The following is a 22358-nucleotide window of genomic DNA, read 5'->3' on the forward strand; positions in this document are numbered from 1 at the left end:
GATGACTAGTAACTATTGTGGCTACTAGCGTAAAACAGCAAATACAGTTCAGCGACAGTCACACATCGCACAAATGGGAGGAACCCACTTTACAACAATATATATATTTACATATACATCTACGTACGTATATATATGCATATATAAAAATATATATACAGGCACACGCATATACATACACATACATATATGTACATATTTGCGTATGTGTGTAACGCTTCTGTCGGTCACGTATAACTACGTATCTTCACCTGATAAGTTTTTTCTCATCGAAGACGAATAGCTTCCATGCAGCAAAGCCCTCCTCTCTCGAATGTAATCCAAATCGCAAAGGCCGTTACATGTCGGCTCCAGTGTCGTTGCAGGAGAACGGAGAATGTGAAGATCTCGGTAACAAGGTATTCCATGCCTTCATCAAGCTGGACTGGTTCTTTGTTTTGTTGATCCTGGAATAATGAAAGGAAAACTTAACTTTGGCAGAAATTGAGCTCAGAACATAAGGAAGGGGAATAAACAAAACATTTCGTACGACCCTCTAACGGTTCTGTCATACACACACACACACACACACACACACACACACACACACAAACATACATACATACATATATATATATATATATATATATATATATATATATATATATATATATATATATATATACATACATACACGTATATATACATGTATGCATATATATCTTTACGTATATATATATATGTATATACATGCATACAAAGATACAAACGTATGTACTTGTGTGTATCTCTGTGTATGTGCGTGTGTGTGTGTGTAAGTATGTATGTATTTATGTACATATATTATCTACCCATCTATTTATCTCCCAATCTATCTAGTTATATATATTTATCTATGTTCCGCTCTCTTTATATCTTTCAAACACAGCAGGGGCTCTCCAAAGACAGACGAAAAAGTTTGTTTCTTTCAAAGACTCCGCCTCTGTTGCTTGTATTTTCTAGAGCAACCTCCCTCCAATACAACAAACCTGCCATGTTTACCGTATCCAAGAATAAATTCTGACAACTTCACAAGAAAATAGTGATAATAATAATATCAGTCAGTAATGAAATAGGCTAAAGACAAATATTTTTCCTGCTAACCTTCTGATAATCTAATCGTTGTATGGAGTAAAGCAACTCTTCGAGATCTTTAATAATACACCATTTCGTTAGAACGTCGCTCTATATATTTAAACAGCTCGTTTTTCTTTAAGATGCCTGAGATGATGATGAAGAGGGAGATAGCATTTCGTTCGTTTAAGGGCGGTTGTTCGTAGCAGCAAAGGTAGAATGCTGGAGTAAAACTGTTACAGTATCTAGTTTCGAGCTTCTAAAGTCTGATTTCAAATCTCGTCAAAGTTGATTATTTTCTTTTTATCCAATCCTAAAGATGGGATAAAAAATATAATGGAAAAATTGCGATTACCAGATAAAATGTAGTTATGCGATTTTCGAGGATCGACTGATTTTATATCATCCTCTCTTGTACAAATATGGGATCATATGCCACAATTTATAGAAGAGAAGACCATACTTATATACATATAAACAAATACATATACATATGTATACACGCATACATATATACACACATGCATGCACACATACGTACTTTGTACATTTGATGTTCACATATATATAAGATACATACGTATGCGAGTGTATGTAAATGTATATGTATGTGTGCATGTGTCGAGGCGTATACAACTATTTCAGGCACAGGAAATCCAGTCAAAGATACAATAAGGATACAGCTACGGTATGCATGACAATATTTATATGACATTTATAACTATATAATAGGCGTAGGAATGGCTGTGTGGTAAGTAGCTTGCTTACGAACCACATGGTTCCGGGTTCAGTTCCACTGCGTGGCACCTTGGGCAAGTGTCTTCTAGTATAGTCTCGAGCCGACCATAGCCTTGTGAGTGGATTTGGTTGAAGGAAACTGAAAGAAGCCCGTCGTATATATGTATATATGTATGTGTGTGTGTGTATATGCTTGTGTGTCTGTGTTTGTCACCCCAATATCACTTGGAAACTGAAGCTGGTGTGTTTACGTCCCCGTAACTTAGCGGCTCGGCATAAGAGACCGATCGAATAAGTACTAGGCTTACAAAGAATAAGTCTTGAGGTCGATTTGCTCGACTAAAGGCGGTGCTCCAGCATTGCCACAGTCAAATGACTGAAACAAGTAAAAGAGTAAAGAATGGATTCTCATAGTCGAGAGATGGAAAGGAAAATCTTGTATTGGCCTGCTTACCTTTTATGCATGTTCGTACACTCACACAATGCACAAAAACACTCACCCGTACATAAATACACTCACACACATAAATGCACTCATCCACTCATACATTCACAAGCATACACAGATATTCACACATATATACATGTACACTCACACGTATACACACAAACGTTTATATTTGTTTTATTGAGGCTGAAAAGACTTCCCCCCAAAACACAGAGCTTATTCAGAATGTCAATGGAGAATCATCAGGCACCGGTGTTTTGGACCTGATTTCACCTTCTCAATTACGAATACACACTGTGGATATTCTATCAATAAGTTACGTTAAAATGTTTGTCCCTATACAGAAGTCAGCAAACAAGACATTCAGAGAATTGTGACACATAGTGCTACGTTTGTATATACATTGTAAATGTTATACACAGCGTATATCAATACATACACACACGCACACAGGGAGAGGCGGGGAGAAAAAGAAAACAAAAGCTCGCTTGCTAGCTAGACAGACACACAGACAGGTAGATAGGCAGATAGGCAGACAGACAAACAGGCAGACACACAAGTAAATAACTTGCTTTAAACTATTTGCTTATCTCTAACAATATGAAAAAGCATTCTTCAGACACTCGGAGAGAATTAATGTTTGACGAACGGCAACTAAGTTATTTATGGGTAACGCCTGAGAGCAGAATATTCGGGTAGAATGAAGGGGACCATTACTTTGATATGAGCAAGCGTTACTGAAAAGAGACAGAAAGTCGGTCATTCATGTGCTGGAAGAAAAGTGTAGGCGACATAGCCGAGTCTTGGCGGCACAAGAATTGGTGACACTGGGAGAAGTATCCGATCAAAGAGATTAGAGTCAGATGGAGCCCATGATCCGGCCGGCTAACCAGATTTTTGTTCTATGCACGATCAAATACGTTTCTGGTGTCAAATGCAACGATATTTTTCCCCCTCCCATCGACTTTATAAATCGAGATCGACCTCTGGTGCATGATATAGAAAAGTTGACCTTCAGCAGATCTGGCCCAACAAAGAATATTGGTAGCTATTGATGAAGGAGAGAAACTCAAGGAGTGGCTTTTAACAACTATTTCCATCACTTTTACAACATTTGGAGAGCGATAAGTCAATTGTTGGCGGAGTTGGGACACACTGTATCATGATTTCCAAAATCAAAGAGAGAGAGGTTGAGAAATTGAGGCCTTGCCCTAAGCATGAATAGGGACCAGCTTTTGGGACACACTGTATCAGGATTTCGAAGATCAAGGTAGATTCTTGGACAGAGAGGTAGAGATTGAGGCCATGCCTTAAGCGATAATAGGGGCTAGCTTTGGGTGCACTACTTGACAATGATGAGATGCAATATTTTCAGCAGGATTGATTTCTAGTAAACGGTGGTATTTTCGTGAATGTATAGTATATAGTGAAGAGATTAGTAAATTGGAGAAAAGGAGTTTTGGTGAAGTTTTGCCCAGGCGTGCAAAGTGAAGATGGGTGCAAATCGGGTGGCAACAGAGAAGCTATATTTCTGAAAGTATTGCTTTCGGAACCAACATATTTAAGGTGCTGGTGTAGTGGGGTTCTGCAAAGTTGGTAGGTATCCTTTGGGCAACGGACCAATATGGCAGTGAGGCAGGAGAGATTACAGACAATACACAAATGCATTTTTTTAATTTCCGAACGGTAGTTTTGTATGAGTTACTAAATAAAATCCACTCTGTTAGTAGAATAGAAAGACTTTTTGTTGCGTTATCGGCAGTGTTCCTTTCCTATTTTGCGGCAATACTGTTACTTGTGAACAATTTGGTTTATATGGGGCGATGAGATTTAGTCGAGTGATAATAAGGAGGAACATTTCCAAAGAAAATGCTTTTGCTTCTCTGTTTAACTGCTTCAGCTGGATCAGGATCAACCATACATTTGTTTCCCGGAATAATTAATGGAAAACTTGCAAAGCACTAACTAATTAATTTACTTGATACATGAAGTAGAATGAAATAAAGGGTAGGCCATAATGATGGGACACATTTTTAATGCTAGTATCTTGGATTATAAAAATGACATAGAGTATAAAATATATTTATTACGTAACTAATGTACAGGAGTTCAACATATTATCTAAGATTTGAATATTACATCCTGGAGATGGACACCACCACAAAGAGAACACTCACCTGCTCGCTTTCTAACATCAAATACACTGCAGTTGGAAGGGATGCAATTTCTCTACGGATGCTTTGTTTTAGTTCCGCTGTGTGTGGCAGGGGGCTTTCTTGCATATACCCTTCTACATTAGCCGTAGCCTATGTTATAAAAGTGTAAGTCTTGTTTTAAAATCTTTCTGACACTGGTTCGTGAAATATTCAACTGTTGAGCCAATCGACGTGTGGACTTCCTAAGACTTTGTCCAATAGCGTTTCCCAGACTTTGACAGTTCTCTACTCTACCTGGCATTTTTACTTCCCAGTGTTGCCTGTCTCTCAGAAGTTTGTAACAGCTCGCAGGATCACCTTTCGGGATGGTGTCTGTAACTTTCCAAAATGCTGTCGGAATTTTCTTTGGGCTGCAATAGTGGATCTTTGATTGGTGAAGTATGTTTCGACCACGTATGCAATTTCTTTTGGAGTCCACGACATTTTGAGGGTCACCATTACCAACTACCTGAGAAAATAGTAAAATCTAAGATATGTTGAACTCCTGTATATCCGTTAAGTAATAAATATATTTGGTCATCTGTAATTTTTATAATCCAAGATACTAGCATTTAAAATCTGTCCCATCATTATGGCCTACTCTGTATTTATTGATTTCTTTCACAATAACTTTGACGTTCCACCAATTAAAGCTTTTCAATCTATCGAGAAGAAATGGGTGTTTATCGTTTATATATAGTTCAGGATTATTAAAGATAGGAGAGTTCGTTACAATGTCAGGTGTAGAATTATTACGATACAATGATAAATAATCAATAAGGATGAGCAATTAGAAAGTTGTGATTAATATATAGTTTTCAGTTCCTTGTTACTGTTTTCCTTCCTCCCTTCCTTTTACCGTTTTTCATTATACTTATTGTTTCTTCCTCTTTCCCTTTCTTCTTGGTTTTTTTTTCTGAGTAAAGTCTATTATCCGAAACGTTAAGACATTCCTTTTACCTCCTCAAGCGTTAAACCAGTAATATATTTGTCATACGTTGTTCTTCTTGTATTGTTCTTTCTACAGTTTAATCTCTTTTGGCTTTATATTTTAACAACTGAAAGAATGGAAACGTGAAACTCGGAGTAGTGGAAATTATGAACTATTTGGTTATAATGTATAATTTTAGTTAAAATATATAATATTCTACATTCTTGCATTAAGCTCTGTAATTTATCCCTTCTTGGTGAATCAACAGACAATTACATTTTGGAATCTATTTTGTTTTTTTGTTTTTCTAGTTAATTTTAGTTAATTTTTGTTTATTTTCAGATCATTAAAATAGAATGTCAAATTAAGAAAAACGAGCATTTTCGACACCTTTTTGCTTTTAATCAAGGTTCTAAGGCCGCAAAAGCTGCTCGCGACATTTGTTGCTATTTTTTTTATTTATTAAACCTTTTAAAAAATTTAAATTTGAAAAGAACGGCAGGAACTTAGTTACCAACACAATACTTTACGATACAGGAGTGTGGTGTGTATCGGTAGATTATTACCTATTGAGTGGGGGTGCAGGATAATTGGTTTTAAACGATTTCAATATCAAAAAAATTCTTGTTTACAAGATGAGACTAATTTCGTGCATCGATTAAATTGTTGTGGGGTTTGAGAATAGAGTTTAACAGGGTCCTGGCCAGCACACAAGGATATTTATTGTTATGATATATATATATACATGCGTATATACATGTATACATATGCATAAATAATACATACACGTCTATCCACATGCTCATATATACTCACGCTCATATATACACATGCTCGATATACATGCACAGGTCATAGATAAGCCAGATAGATTGATAGGTAGTTAGCAGGTTATGATAGTAGGGTTCGGTTTCAAGTTAAACAGACATGCGTCGTGATAATGCCGCCAGCTTGACTAAAGACAAGACACAAGTCGGAAGCAAGAAGGAAAAGAAATCAATATACAAGTGCTGCTACCTCTCGGTAGCAAAAGAAAACAAAATCAAGAAAAGAAAACACTTATCATATGAAATAAAACGGTTAGAAAATGTGTAATTAGTTGAGAAAGGTAGCAAATACATTAGCTATGTAACTTTAGCCAGTGGATCTGTTGTTAGGGAGGAGAACTGGTTCTCAGGATTGTCTTAGTTTATTTTTATTATTATATTTTCTTTGTGGTTTACTGTTTTAGATGTGTTTTTATATTAGTTTTTCGTGCTTTTCTTTTCTTATTTGGTTTAACCTGCTTCATTTTCGTTCCACTCTCTCTTTTTTAGTTGTTGTTTACTGGTGTAAATTATCATTTTGTGGTTGGAGCCTCTACTTACTTTTTCTTCAGTTAATATAATTGTGGATGTTGTTATTGTTATTATTATTATCATTATTGTGGTTGTTATAGTTTTCATTATTATTATTGTTGATGTTGTTTTTGTGTACGTTGAAGTAGAAGGACGTCTTCAAGAAAGCTACATGAAAAGATGAATTTTACTATGATTTATTTGAAGAAACAATTTGTTTTATTTTTCATTTTGTAAACAGCGAACTTTTATAGCTTTTGGACATCTACCCACATTACTAAAATGAGATAAGGGGTTCGGCTATTAGACACATTTTTTAAATGTTGTTCTTTTCAAGATGGATTCTTCTACTTCTAAGCTAGCAATAAGAGATGCTAACCACAAAAGCCGTATCTGAGGATACACGCTCAAGAATACAGATTTTTAAAAATTCAGAAATATAATGCATAGTTTAAAAAAAAAACGGGAAAACGGAGATAAATATATTTGAACAAGCAAATACGGCAAATATTTACTCTCAACACAGCAGAGATTTTAACAAATGAACATAATAAAAAATTATTGAAATTTAACCGAAATGGTAGTTGTTTTATCAACATAGCCAATCAGACAGAGGTACCCGATATAGATGGACACCAGAAAATAGGTATGTGGCGAACTGTATAATACATAGCACAATGACTAGCCTTGTGCCAACATTTGAAACAGTTATCCTCTTAATTGTGGAAAAGAGTAAGTCATTACCATCGACCTCAGTATTTGACTAGTGCCTTATTTCATCAACCTCAAAAGAAGGAAAGCTGACAGGATTTGAGGTCAGAGAGTAAAGAGCCGGAAGAAATGCCGCTAAACATTTTTCTTAGACATTCTAACGATTCTGCCTGCTCGCCGCCTGAGCGATGATAATAATGGTTGCAAATTTTGATACAATTGTGGGTGAGGGTGCTAGCCGATTACGTCGAACCCCAGTTCTCAACTGATACTTATTTTATCGAATCCGAAAGGGATGAATGGCAAAGTCAACCCTAGCGGCGTTCCGTAATGACGGGACGAAATACCACTAAGCATCTTTGCCCGGCGTGCTAACGATTGTGCCTTAAAGAAAATGCTATTAAACAATTAATTAACCCCATCGACCCTCGTACTTCCTCTAATTAGCTAATAAACAATTAGTCGCCAGTCTAGCTACCGAATGATGAGAGCTAGCCGTATGAGAGGAAGGAAGTAGGAGGGTCGGTGGGGTTATGGGGAGTGTTAAGACAGGGAGTGGTGAGAGGAGAGAAGAGAGCTAGTTCAGGAAGAGGGAGGAGGTTAATAATGAGGTGTCAAGGGAGGTAGTAGTGGAGGTGGAGAGTTGGGAGATGAATAGGAAAGGAGGGATAGATAGTAACTAAAGGCTGGTCAGTTGTTGGGTTTGTGTATAGGTGTCAAGGTATAGGAATAAATTTATAGAATTATTGGAAGTTGATATAGTGAAAAAAGGGATGGCAATTATTTGAGGAAGGAAAAGTGTCTAATTCAGTGGTGGAGGGAGATTGCTGAGGTAAGGTATATAGAAAGGTTTGAGAGAATATAAAGGGAGGTGGACAGAGTGTGGGTGGGTTAATGTAACAGTGGATAGCACTATAATGAAGGTGGGTTGGTAATGAAGGGCGGGTACTGAGGAATGCAGAAGTGTATGAAATTGAAGAGAGGTAGGTGAATAAAGAAGGAGGAAGAAATTGATAGATTAGTAGCTAATTGAGTGGAGTAGTTTGGTTGAAGTATTTTTGGCTGAGAAGAAATGAGAGAATTTGGAAAGAATATAACTTGTGAGGATGTGGAGGCTGTGGGGGAGGTGGGATTTGGTGGGTAAGAGTAATTTGCAAAGGTAATCATGGAAAGGAATAATTTAGTAGGAAGGGTGGTATTAGTAGAGGGGCAGGTTGCTAGGCCTGTCTAGTTGTATCTCAAGGTAAATTATAATTAAGGACAATCATAGTTATGGGAGTACATAGATAAAATAAGATGGGCAAATGATGAGTGGAACCTGTGTTTACAAGAAAGTATTACATCTGAAAATCTATTAAGTAATGAGGGTTTGTGGTTGTGAAGGATGGTTAGTGATTCCCTTAAACACAATTTACAAATACCAAGGTTTGTGTCATGTGAGGGAGCCTCACTTACGACGGACCAGAATAGGGTATAGGGAACATTTTGAGATTTAAGGTTGTGTATATAAATTGCTAAAGAAGTAGATAATTTAGAATTTAGATTAGAGAAAGTATTCACTCAATTAGCTACTAACCTATCAATATCTCCCGCCTTCTCTATTCACCTACCTCTATTCAATTTCATACACCTCTGCATTTCTCAGTACCCGCCCTCCTTTACCAACCCACCTTCGTTATAGTGCTAACCACTGCTACATTGACCACCTACTTACCCACACGCGCGCGCACGCACTCTGTCCACCTCTCTTTATATTCTCTCATACCTTTCTATATACCTTACCTCAGCAATCTCCCTCCACCACTGAATTAGACACGTTTCCTTCCTCAAATAATTGCCATCCCTTTTTTCACGATATCAACTTCCAATAATTCTATAAATTTATTCCTATACCTTGACACTTATACACAAACCCAACAACTGACCACCCTTTAGTTACTATCTATCCCTCCTTTCCTATTCATCTCCCAACTCTCCACCTCTACTACTACCTTCCTTGACACCCTCATTATTAACCTCCTCCCTCTTCCTGAACTAGCTTTCTTATCTCCTCTCACCATTCCCTGTCTTAACATTCCCCATAACCCCATCGACCCTCGTATTTCCTCTAATATGGCTAGCTCTCTACATTTAATCATTCTATCTTTGAACTTCTCTGCATTATGATCTGAAATGTAAGATCTGCTCTACCCTGATGATGAAGGCTCGATTTATCCATTGTTGATTGTTTCTATCACGGCCGCATATTGTGACGAACTACATCCACCAGCATTATGCCGTATCTTCGATCCTCCAGAAACAGCTGTTGAGCTTATAGCATCTTTCTTCATCTCCTTTGATTTGTTCTGTCACTTGTACTCTTTGTGAGTTGGATCTGTTAATATAAATATCTATGTATTATACTTAAATATTCATTGTCTGAAAGTCTCCACCTTTTGCTTTTTCTTGTTTAGCATGTATACATATATACATATTTTGTATTTCATACCCAAACTGTATATTCAATATATCTAATTTGTTTCTCCGCATAAATGCCCCCATACCTGCTCAGCTTGATCCTTCTTATAATAATTCTTTACCCCGTGGAATTGATCCTCTGTGAAGACATCGGGTCTAAGTTTGAATCATTTGGAGCACTAAGTGCCTTCTATTCTTAGAATCTCTGGATCTCATCTGTTGGCTATATATATATATATATATATATATATATATATATATATATATATATATATATATATATATATATATAAAGTTTGTCCACCTTCGTCCGACTGTGCGTGTGTGTGTGTGTGTGTGTGTGTGTGTGTGTGTGTGTGTGTGTGTGTGTGTGTGTTTATGTATGTATATGTGTATATATGTGTGTGTGTGTGTGTGTGTGTGTGTGTGTGTGTGTGTGTGTGTGTGTGTGTGAGTGGGAATATTCATATACATACATATGTATCTATGTATATATATGTACATATACATGTGTATGTGCGTGTGTGTTTTAACCAGGAAGTAGAGTTGATATTCAGTTATGGTTCGATTTGAACATCTGTTGGTTGATATCTGTACAAAAACAGAATCGTAGGTCCGGGAAGGAAGCATTGAGTATAAATAAGTAGAAAGAAAAGTGGCAATAGAATTGATTAGATGAGAATGGGAAGAAGAAAAGTTGGCAGTTGTATTGTGTGAACATAGTTGGAAGTGGAAAACAACTAGTGACTTCAAAATAATAGAAGCCTATATACTAACGACAGAACAGACAAACAGGAAATAGACCTTGTAGTTCGTTGATGAGTGAATGTTTACCAAACAATTGAACACCTTTATATTGGATGCGGTTAAGAATGTCTGTGTGTATAGTAACAACAGTACCAGATGTAGGAGCAGTATTGCAAAAAGTTAGTAACTAAACAGAACTGAAGTATTTTCTAGATTTTAGTGATAATTCTGGCTTTTGGAAAAACTATACTTCCTATTAACATCCTTTTATTTAAGATCCTATTCTATTAACATCCTTTTGTAACAAGATCTTTCTATTAACATGCTTTCGTATTCCTCTTCTCACTATGCCAATTCTCTTCAGCCACATTCAATAATACATGATTCATACTTCTATTTTTTGTTACGAAACCTGTATTTGGCTCTGGAGCTGGCTTTTATTAAATTTTACTTTTACTTCTTTTTTTAAAGTTTTAGATTTTGCCATTTCTCTAGTAAATTCTCTGCTATCTAGAACAGTTTTACAGCTACACCTATTTAACTAAATTTGATAACACCCTTTGAAAAGGAATAAATGCCACGATTTCAATTATTCCATATTTTTCATTTACTAGAGATAACCAAGCCTCAGTATATTTCTCAACACTTTCATGAAAGTGCAACCTCAGTATATTGTTATAAATTTTATTCCCGACTGAATTTCATCCAGGTAAAAATATATACGCGGAAATATAAATATTAATATTAATATTAATCTGTTTCGCCTCATGCTTGTCAGTTTTGATGTAATGTTGGAATATTGTCCAGTGGATATAACTGCTTACTTTATCGTCTCTGTATACATATTCAGACTTGGCAAGGACTGGGCAGCCCAAGATAATTTGGTCAATTGTTTTATTGTGCTGGTTGCACATTCTGTATTTGGTGTTGAGGCCCGTTTTCATTATTTTGTTTTTATAATTGCTTGTAATCTGACATTGGTCTTGTGCAGCTAGAATCAGTCCTTCCGTTTCGGCTTTTAGTCCAGAGCTTTTGAGCCATCTTTGGCTTTTACTTAGGCTCACTTCCTCTCTATCAAGCCTCGCAGGGTACTGGCCATGAAGTGATTTTTCTCTCCATTTCTTCAGTATCTTTTGTAATTCAGTTTTCATGTTGTTTTTTTTTATCTTTCTGACCATTCCTGCTATGTTGCCAACTGAAGTCAGCGTTTCAGTGTAGTTTGCTTCTGTCTTGTATTTTGTCGCCTCCTTGTCTATAGAGAAAAGCGTTTTCTTCTTCGCATGTTGCTTTACTACATGCAGTAGTCATCCCCTCTTATTATTATTATTATTATTATTATTATTATTATTGTTGTTGTTGTTTTTATTGTTGTTGTAATTATTATTATATGTTTGACTTTTGCTTTGTACTTGTACAAGTTGACTCAAGAGACAAGTTAGAAGTTCGAGTTGGTGTGAAGCCTTGGGTGTCATATATTTGGTTTTGCACATAGTATTGTTCTAGAGAATGCTTAAGAAAACAAGAAATTACGAGTTTGTTTTAAAATTTGAGATTACATAGTACTTTACGTAATATATAGGCAGTTCCAATGAGCACTATCTTTTGAATTTCTGCCATTTTGGGGTTTCCTCGTATCTGAGCCAGGGAGGAATCAGCACCTTATGCTATCATTCCTATGGCACCTATGACAACAGGTATTCTTTTAGTCTTGAAGTTCCACATTTTGCCAATTTCTATTTCAAGATATTTATACTTGCTCAGATTTTGGTAGGTCTTGACAGATACATTTATGTCAATTGGTTCAGCCATATAAATGAGGAGGCATGCTTTTTGTCTGAAGACCTTCAATATCATGTCTGGTCTATTCGCATATACTTTTCTCTCAATTTGAACAGTGAAGTTCCAGAGGAGTGAGATGTGGTCATTTTCAAACATTGGAGGTGGTTTGTGTTCCCACCAGTTTTTATCATGGGGCAAGTCCAAGATTTTGCAAATTACCCAGTGAATATATTGTGCTGCTCAATCATGCCTGTTGAGATATTCTGTAGGTGCAAGAAGGTTGCACATGGAGACAACATGATCAATGGTTTCCTTTTGTTATTTACATTCACATGTTGGGTTACTGCCGTTCTTTAATATGTTGGCCTGGTAGTTTTTTGTAGGTAGGCATTGATCTTGGACTACTATGATAAACCCTTCTGTTTCTGATTTTAAGCCAGAAGACATTAACCAGTGATGAGTAAGGGCTTTGTCAACATCGGCACTATTAGCTCTCTTTGGGTATTTGCCATTGAAAGGTTTTTCTTGCCATTTATCATTAAGAATATCTAAGGCAGCAGTTCTAGCATGGGTTTACATACGCTTAGCTTTTTCTGTGCTTGTTTCTAGTACGTCTAATTCTGGGATTTGTTGTATTTGGAATTCACTTAGATATTCTTTTGCCTGTTTTTGTTACTGAGTATGATGCTTTCTTGTTTTCATGCTTGAGACAAGTTTTAACATCCAGTCATCAGAGTTTTTCAGGTAGGTGTCTAGGCCAATTGTGGCAATCTTCATTGTTAATTCCAGTTGTAAAAGTCCACGGCCACCCTCTTCTCTTGATAGGTAAAGTCGTTCTATATCTGCCTTAGAGTGGTGCATTCTATGCATTGTCAACAATTTTCGTATTTTTCTGTCAAGATTACATATTTCAGTAATTGAACAGTTCATGATATCGAAAATGTAAGTCACAACCGGTATGGCTAAAGTATTGATCGCTTCGATCCTGCTTCTTGCATTCAGCTGTCTTGAGTACCCTGCGATAGCATTCTTTTCTGATCTTTTCCCTCATCATTGAATGTTTGATTCCATCACCTTCAAATACCCCTAGGTATTTGTAGCTCTCCGCTGGTTCTAACTCCTTTGTGACATTCTGTTGGTCAAGATTAACGTTGGCTGTTTCTGTCATTTTTCTTCTGATAACCTCATTGCCCTTTGACTGATATTTCATTAACAATGTTGTTCTTCCCTGTACCGGAACTGCACCGCTCTGTAGGCAATTGTCTAATTGCAATGCAATTCTCTTGTGTATTGACCTAAACCACTTGAGCCAGTAGCGTTGAATTCCGTCTGGTCCTGCTGCTTTCCAGTTTGGTAGTTTTGATATCTGTGCAATGATTTCTTCCGCTGTTGTTCGAATATGGTCCTGTCGTGGAGACTCCGGGTGATGGAGTTCGGATCTCACGGAATGAATCCACTCAGCACTGTGGTTGTGTGAAACTTCTTCCCCCCTCCCCCAGATGCTGTTCCAAAATTTTGACAGGTTTCTTCTGCTTCAGGAGATGTATTATCTTCTGTATTTCTTCCTAAGCCCTTAAAATACTGCCTCTGGTTATTTTAGAATAACCGGTATTGCTGGAACTGCGACATGCGTACACTGTAATCCTGTACTTTTGATGTTTTAGCCCGCACAAGTTGTTTTAGGATTTCGATTACAGTTTTAAGCCCTTTCTTTTCTATTTGGTACTTCGCGTCAAGATATGCCCTTGTACCTTTCTTTTCCATTTTTCCACTGCCCTTTGGACCATTCTTCTATGCGGCTCAGATCTTTACGCAAAGTCAGAATATCGTCTTCACTTCTGCCCGCCTACATTCTTCTTTTTCTTTCCAACCAGTTCACCTACTAATATTGAAGCAGATCTGATCAAGTCTTTCGACCCGGTTAGATCATTATTATTATTATTACTATTACTATTACTATTATTATTATTATTATTATTATTATTATTATTATTATTATTATCATTATTATCATAATCATCATCATCATCATCATCATCATCATTATTATTACTACTACTACTACTACAACTGATACAGTACCAGGCAGTGGCTCTCATGGCTTTTGATCTTTACTGATTGTTATCATGTATATTGTTTTGTCTTGGTATAAAAGGTGGGCTACAGCAAATATTCTGCTCAATACCACAGCTTTGTTTGTCAGTTTGACCTTTGCCAGTTGAGCATGTCCCTTGGTGGCTGACGATACATGATTCTCTGTTCACGAGTAGAGGTAGTGGTGAGCATCATAGCCATGTTTTGGGAGGAATTCTTTGGGGTTTGAATAATTCACCTCTGGAGGAGTGGGCTTTTGTGTAATCAGAGACCTTTTGAGCGAGATGAGCCACTCGACCTGAAGAAAATTCTAAATGGGCCTCCACCTGCAAGGTCATTCACTGTGTATCTTGGTATGAGATCAGCATGTCACGCACATATGGTTGTATGCATGTGCCTTATGTGCCCTTACAAGACATGATGGGTGTATTGCGCTTCATATATTTGTACCCAGGTATCACTTTGATGGCATGCGCTGCTCTCTCATTCATTAATAATAAGATTGCCTTATTATAAGATTGTCTTATAAAGATTGCTTTAACTGGTACGTCACGCGTACTGAGAAGAGCATTGTCGTTGTGAATTTTCTTTCCTTTTTTACCTTTTATTTTGTTTGTTTACTTTTTTGAATTTTGATTCTTCCCTTTTTCTCTCTGTCTTTCTTCCCCTTTTTCTCAATCACATGACTTGGAAATTGAATTGAAAGAAGATAATAATAATAATAATAATAATAATAATAATAATAATAATAATAATAATAATAATAATAATAATAATATTTATATAAAAAGGATTGAGGTAACTCCTCCTGAAGATATAGAGTCAAAATTAAAAGAAGAGTGCCATTTGCTATCTCGTGAACAATATTTCGACATCTTGCGTGTCTTCCACTGGTTCAAAAAATAAATTTGTCAATCTACTTCATTTTCGTTTATATAGAAAGGATTGAGGTAACTCCTCCTGAAGATATAGAGTCAAAATTAAAAGAAGAGTGCCATTTGCTATCTCGTGAACAATATTTCGACATCTTGCGTGTCTTCCACTGGTTCAAAAAATAAATTTGTCAATCTACTTCATTTTCGTTTATATAGAAAGGATTGAGGTAACTCCTCCTGAAGATATAGAGTCAACATTAAAAGAAGAGTGCCATTTGCTATCTCGTGAACAATATTTCGACATCTTGCGTGTCTTCCACTGGTTCAAAAAATAAATTTGTCAATCTACTTCATTTTCGTTTATATAGAAAGGATTGAGGTAACTCCTCCTGAAGATATAGAGTCAAAATTAAAAGAAGAGTGCCATTTGCTATCTCGTGAACAATATTTCGACATCTTGCGTGTCTTCCACATCTTGCATGTCTTCCAATAATAATAATAATAATAATAATAATAATAAATATATTCCAGGGAGACACGCTCTCTCCACTCCTGTTTTGCCTGGCGCTCACACCTTTAACTGAATTGCTAAATAGAACTGGATGCGGATACAAATGTTACGGCAAAACAGTCAGCCACCTTTTATATATGGATGACCTAAAATTATACGCTAGAAATGACAAAGAGCTGGAAACACTACTACAGACAGTACATGGCTTTACCAAGGAAATACATATGAAATGACGAAAGCCAGGCATACAAATATTTAGAAATCAATGAACTAGATAGCATACAACACACACAAATGAAAAAAAAATAAAGAAAGAGTACTATAGACGAGTTAGATCAATACTAAAAACAGAGCTCAATGCTAAAAACAAGATAATAGGTATTAACACTTTAGCTGTTCCAGTTATAAGTTACAGCTACAATATCCTTAAATGGACACTAAACGAACTATCTAAAATAGACAGGAAAACAAAAAAAATAATGACAGGATATAGGATGCACCACCCAAAATCTGACATAGAAAGGCTATATATACAATGCACAGAAGGTGGCAGGGGTCTTATACAGCTGGAAAACTATTATAAAATAACCACCATAGGACTGCAAAAATACCTACTCGAGAAGCAAGGAAAACTAATACAAATAGCCACAAAACACGAGAAAAACAAAAAACTGTTTTCAGTATTTAAGGAAGCTGACAAATACAAACAAGAAGTCATACTACCTAACAAATACGAAGAAGAAGAAGAAGAAGAAGAAGAAGAAGAAGAAGAAGAAGAAGAAGAAGAAGAAGAAGAAGAAGAAGAAGAAGAAGAAGAAGAAGAAGAAGAAGAAGAAGAAGAAGAAGAAGAAGAAGAAGAAGAAGAAGAAGAAGAAGAAGAAGAAGAAGAAGAAGAAGCTATAAAACAAATGAAATCCAAACTAAAACTAGAACAGCAACGGACCATGATAAAACGATGGCAAGAAAAGCCCCTACATGGTAAATACTGGGCTAAACTAAATGCAAAAGAAATAGACAGAGAAAAATCCCAGCAATGGTTGAGAAGCTCAGGACTCAAAGCAGAGACTGAAAGGTTTTTAATTGCTGCACAAGACCAAAGCCTCCCCACCAGAAATTACCAAAATCATATAATGAAAAGAAACATAACAAGTAACTGTAGAATATGTGGAGATGGACAAGAAACAATAAATCATGTTATCTCTGGCTGCCCAGTTCTGGCTAAGACACGACAGAGCTGGGACCTATATATACTGGAAGCTATGCCAACACTATGGAATAACAACAGAAAAAAAGATAGTATAAACACACGCCAGAAAAGGTCACAGAAAACGAGAAAGCAACCATACTCTGAGATATGCCAATACACACAGATAGAGAAATTAAGGCAAATAGACCAGATATAGTTGTCAAAGATCATGAAGAAAAAAAAATGCTTTCTAATTGATGTATCAATACCAGCAGATGACAACGTTTCCATAAAAGAAATGGAAAAACTTTCAAAATACAAGGACCTGGAAATAGAGGTAACTCGAATGTGGAATCTAAAAACAGAAACAATTCTTATCATAGTAGGTGCCTTAGGTATAATAAAAAATATTCAAACAAATACATAACAAAAACACCAGGACTTACAAATATATATAACATACAGAAAATTGCACTACTGGGCACTGCACACATCCTACGCAAAGCACTTTCAATACAGTAACCATAAGAGCATCACAGCAAACCACAGCATATACCCAAGGCACACAGAGCTGCGCTCGGTAGTGAAGTGAAAGCACGTTATAAAAATAAAACTACTGAACAATAATAATAATAATAATAATAATAATAATAATAATAATAATAATAATAATAATAATAATAATAATAATAATATTAATAATAATGATAATAATAATAATAATAATAATAATAATAATAATAATAATAATAATAATAATAATAATAATAATAATAATAATAATAATAATAATAATAATAAAGAGCTAAGATGTGTTCTTAGAAAGTCTCATAAATGGAAAACCCCAGGACTGGAACGGGTCCCAAACTTCTGGCTAAATTGTTTGACAGAAGTACACCAGAATTTCGCTGCAGCTCTAACTGATGTCATCCAGACCCAGCGTAAATACCAGCCTGGCTGACTGAGGGGACTACATACCTACTACCAAAAACTGAAGACAAAAAATCTGAAGAACTACCGACCAATAACATGTTTCAACACCACCTACAAGATCCTTACATCCATACTAACTGAAAGAATATACGCTTTCCTTGAAAAACATTCCATCATTCCGTAAGCTCAAAAGGGTTGTAAAAGAATTCTTATGGGTGCAAAAATCAATTATTCATAAATAAAATGATTGTAGAGAATTGCCGGAGCAAAAGGAAGAACCTAAGTATGGCATGGATAGACTACAGGAAAGCTTTTGTTAGTGTCCCACATAATTGGCTACTCAAAGTCCTTGAGATATACAAGATATCTCCTGTCATCTCCACATTCTTACAAGGTAGCATGGCCAAGTGAAACACACTTCTCCTTCTAAACCATAGTAATCGGATGAGCCAATCCAACAACATCAAACGAGGAATCTTTCAAGGTGACTCCCTCTCTCAATTACTTTTTTGCACGGCACTGATCCCACACTCAAACTAATTGAAAAACACCAGGTATGGGTACAAAATTTACAACACTATAATAAACCATCTGTTTTATATGGACGATCTGAAGCTGTTTGCTAGGAATGATCAAGAACTAGGAGGACTGCTAATAACTGTTAAAGAGTTTAGCAATGATATCGGGATGGATTATGATTTCTATAAGTGTGCTAAAGCAACTTTTGTAAGAGGCAAGCTCAAACAAACAGCTTCCATTAAATTTGATACCGACGCTGCCATCGAGGAACTTGAGCCACAAGAAAGTTATAAATATCTAGGAATAAACGAAGAAGATAGTATAGAACAAGCTACTATGAGGGAAAATATAAGAAAGGAGTACTAGAGGAGAATAAGATTTATACTGAAAACTGAACTCAACTCGAAAAGCGCGTCGAAGCCATTAACACCCTTGCACTTCCAGTAGTTCAATACAGTTTTAACATCATTAACTGGAATCTTACAGAGCACCAACGTCTGGACACGAAGACAAGAAAACTACTAGCATCTAAGAACATGCATCACCCAAAAGCAGACGTTGATCGTCTGTGTCTACCTAGAAGTAATGGGAGAAGAGGAATGATGCAATTAGGACTCCAACTAGCAATGAACAGATATTTATCTAGTACAGAGGACTGGATGCAGCAACTTGTATGCAAACACGAAAGTATCAAAAAGTCAAATTCTATTGTCAAGGAAACTTGTAAATTCACAAGAGAGCTTGGCATTAAACCCGAATTAGATGAAGAATCTGAAATCACTGCCACCAAGCAAGCGAAACAAATCAAGCAGACTGCAAAAGAAAACGAGCAAAAACAAAGTGAGGAACAAATTGCATGGACGGTATATTCTTCGAAGTCAAAATGCTGATGTAGACCAAACAATAACCCATCAGTGACTGAGAAGTTTAAGACTGAAAGCAGAGAATGAAGATTTCATATTGGCTGCATAAAATCAAAGCTTGCTTACCAGGATCTGCCAGGTCAAAATGGTCTTAGTCTTAGTCTTAGGTCCTCCTGCGCTGTGTGGCGCATTGAGCAGCAAGGCTTCTCTTACGTGGTCGGTCGGCCGCGGCGATTTCAGCTTGATCCCATGAAATGTCAATGGCTTTGAGGTCATCGATGAAGGTGCGGTGCCAGGTCACTTTTGGTCACCCTTGTTTTCTCTTGCCATGCGGTGGCTTCCACAGAATGGCAGTTTTCGCATGCCGCGACGATATTAATCGGAAGACATGGCCTGCGAATCACAAGCGGCGCTCAGTGACAACGTCATGAAGTGGACAGGTATCAGTTCACGATGTATCTCGTCGCTGGTGTTATGGTCTTGGTATGACATTTGCAGTATCCGCCGGAGGCATTGTAGCTGAAATACATTGAGCCTTCGCGCAATATTTGCCGATGTCTTCTACGTTTCCGCCGCGTATATTGCCGATGGTATGACGATGCTGTTGAAGAGACGCACTTTGGTCTTGGTGGAGATCGCCCTGCCTGCCCAGTTGAGTCTGAGTCTTTGAAAGATATCCCGAGGCCTTCCCAATCCGGCAGGCAAGGCAGCGTTCGGCGTCTCCGTCGTTGGCCACGACGGAACCCATATAGGTGAACTCATCAACTTCCTCGATTTGGTGTTATCCAATCATCAAGGGGACACTATTGTTGTTCCCATCGACATATCCATTCCTCATGATCGTTTTTTTTTTGCACTTATGCGGAGTGCGATCCTGGCCGCCTCCCGTTCCAATCTTTCTGTCATTGTGCGAATGACATTCTTCGTCGCTCCGAGAAGCGCGATGTCATCGTCATCATCATGGTACTGACCTTAAATGCAGATTCTGCGACACTTTTGATGAAACAATAGACCATCTCGTTTCAGGATGTCCTGTGCTGACACCAAATGAATACAAAATCTCCAACATGGGATAGAACAGTGTTTACATTGGAAAATGTGTAAACACTACAAAATTGGCACTCTTACTTAATGGTATGAACATTATCCTGAGCTAGTCGTTGAAGGTACAAATGTTACTATCCTCTGAGATTTTCCAGTCAACACCAACAGAACGATCCAGGCTAATCGACCAGACATAATTATTAAAGGAGGGAAGAAAGTACTTGTAGATTAATAGATATAAGCGTTCCCGCAGATAAAAATATATCTGTAAAGGAATTTGGCAAATTAAGTAAATATAAGGATCTGGAAATTGAAATACAAAAGATATGGCATCTTAAAGCAAGAACTGTTCCTATTATTGTAGGTGCCCTTCGTATAATAAAAAAGGGGATGTCAGAAACATCTTGACAACATTCCAGGAGAACAATGTCTCAAAGAAATTCAAACGATTGTGCTGAGAAGTACTGCCCACATCCCTAGAAAAACCCTATCAATTTAGATGTCTGTGTTGTATTACATGGATATATTTCGCTACTGTCCTTGCCACTTCCCCTCCCCAAGATTACAGTCATACTGTAACATATCTTATCTTTCACTTGCCCTAGGGCGTTGGGTGTGTCTCGGCAAGTGATTGCAACAAACATGCACTTTAAAAGTAAACAACAACAACAACAATAATAATAATCTTTTCTATTATAGGCACAAGGCCTGGAATTTGAGGGAGTGCGATAGTCTATTACCTGTGCCCCAGAATTCAACTGATACTTATTTTATCGACCCCGAAAAGATAAAAGGCAAAGTCGACCTCAGAACTCAGAAAGTAAAGACGGACGAAATGCTTTTTGCTCGGCGTGCTAACGATTTTGCCAGCTCGCCGCCTCAATAATAATAATAATAATAATAATAATAATAATAATAATAATAATAATAATAATAATAATAATAATAATAATAATAATAATAATAGGAAAACAAGAAAAATAATGACAGGATCTAGAATGCACCACCCAAAATCTGACATAGAAAGGCTATATATACAACGTACAGAAGGTGGTAGAGGCCTTATACAGCTGGAAAACTATTATAAAATAACCACCATAAGACTGCAAAAATACCTACTTCAGATGCAAGGAAAACTAATACAAATTGACACAAAACACGAGAAAAACAAAAAACTGTTTTCAGTATTTAAGGAAGCTGACAAATACAAACAAGAAATCAAACTACCTAATAAATATGAAGAAGAAGAAGAAGAAGAAGAAGAAGAAGAAGAAGAAGAAGAAGAAGAAGAAGAAGAAGAAGAAGAAGAAGAAGAAGAAGAAGAAGGAGGAGGAGGAGGAGGAGGAGGAGGAGGAGGAGAAGAAGAAGAAGAAGAAGAAGAAGAAGAAGAAGAAGAAGAAGAAGAAGAAGAAAAAGAAGAAGCTATAAAACAAATGAAATGCAAACTACAACTAGAACAGCAACGGACCATGAATTTCCGGAGTAGCACTGCTACGCAGCTACCCGCTCCCGATAGACCACAAGATGAGAGTACCTCGTAGTCCTCGAAAATGAATACTAGATCCTTGTTTCACTAATGGCAGTCACATGTAAATCAAGCGACCAAAGATCATTGAGTTACCTTGCTTCCAAACTGATCCCAGACCACTCACATTCACACACCTCATTCTAAGCACAATCATGATAGTCGGTGAAAAACAAAAAGAGGAAGTTACGACCTTAATTTTCGAGAAGCCCGGAAATTCCGGGCCTCTCTACTAGCGAAAAGTTTTAAAGGGCCCTTCCGACAACCTTTTATCAACTGATTTTTTTAATTTCCACACTACATGGGAATTTGTTTCTTATTGTTTTAATTGAAGGTCTGTCCTTGGAAGTTTTGAGGATGAAATCCTCAAATT

At 36.8% G+C, this 22358-nt stretch overlaps 1 protein-coding gene across 4 annotated transcripts in view; it reads right to left on the reverse strand.

Annotated features, from left to right (window-relative positions):
* Window positions 1–251: 251 nt before the first annotated feature.
* LOC106877129 (LYR motif-containing protein 1) overlaps window positions 252–22358 on the reverse strand; it is a 213029-nt gene continuing 190922 nt past the window's right edge. For all 4 annotated transcript variants that reach the window (XM_089358683.1, XM_089358684.1, XM_089358681.1 and 1 more), the window contains exon 5: window positions 252–446. In XM_089358683.1, coding sequence (XP_089214809.1) covers window positions 267–446 — 180 coding nt within the window. In that variant the 3' untranslated portion in view covers window positions 252–266. The remainder of the gene's footprint in view (window positions 447–22358) is intronic.

Source organism: Octopus bimaculoides, chromosome 10, assembly GCF_046866305.1.
Source record: "Octopus bimaculoides isolate indiv1 chromosome 10, ASM4686630v1, whole genome shotgun sequence".
In the NCBI taxonomy this organism is placed as follows: domain Eukaryota; kingdom Metazoa; phylum Mollusca; class Cephalopoda; order Octopoda; family Octopodidae; genus Octopus; species Octopus bimaculoides.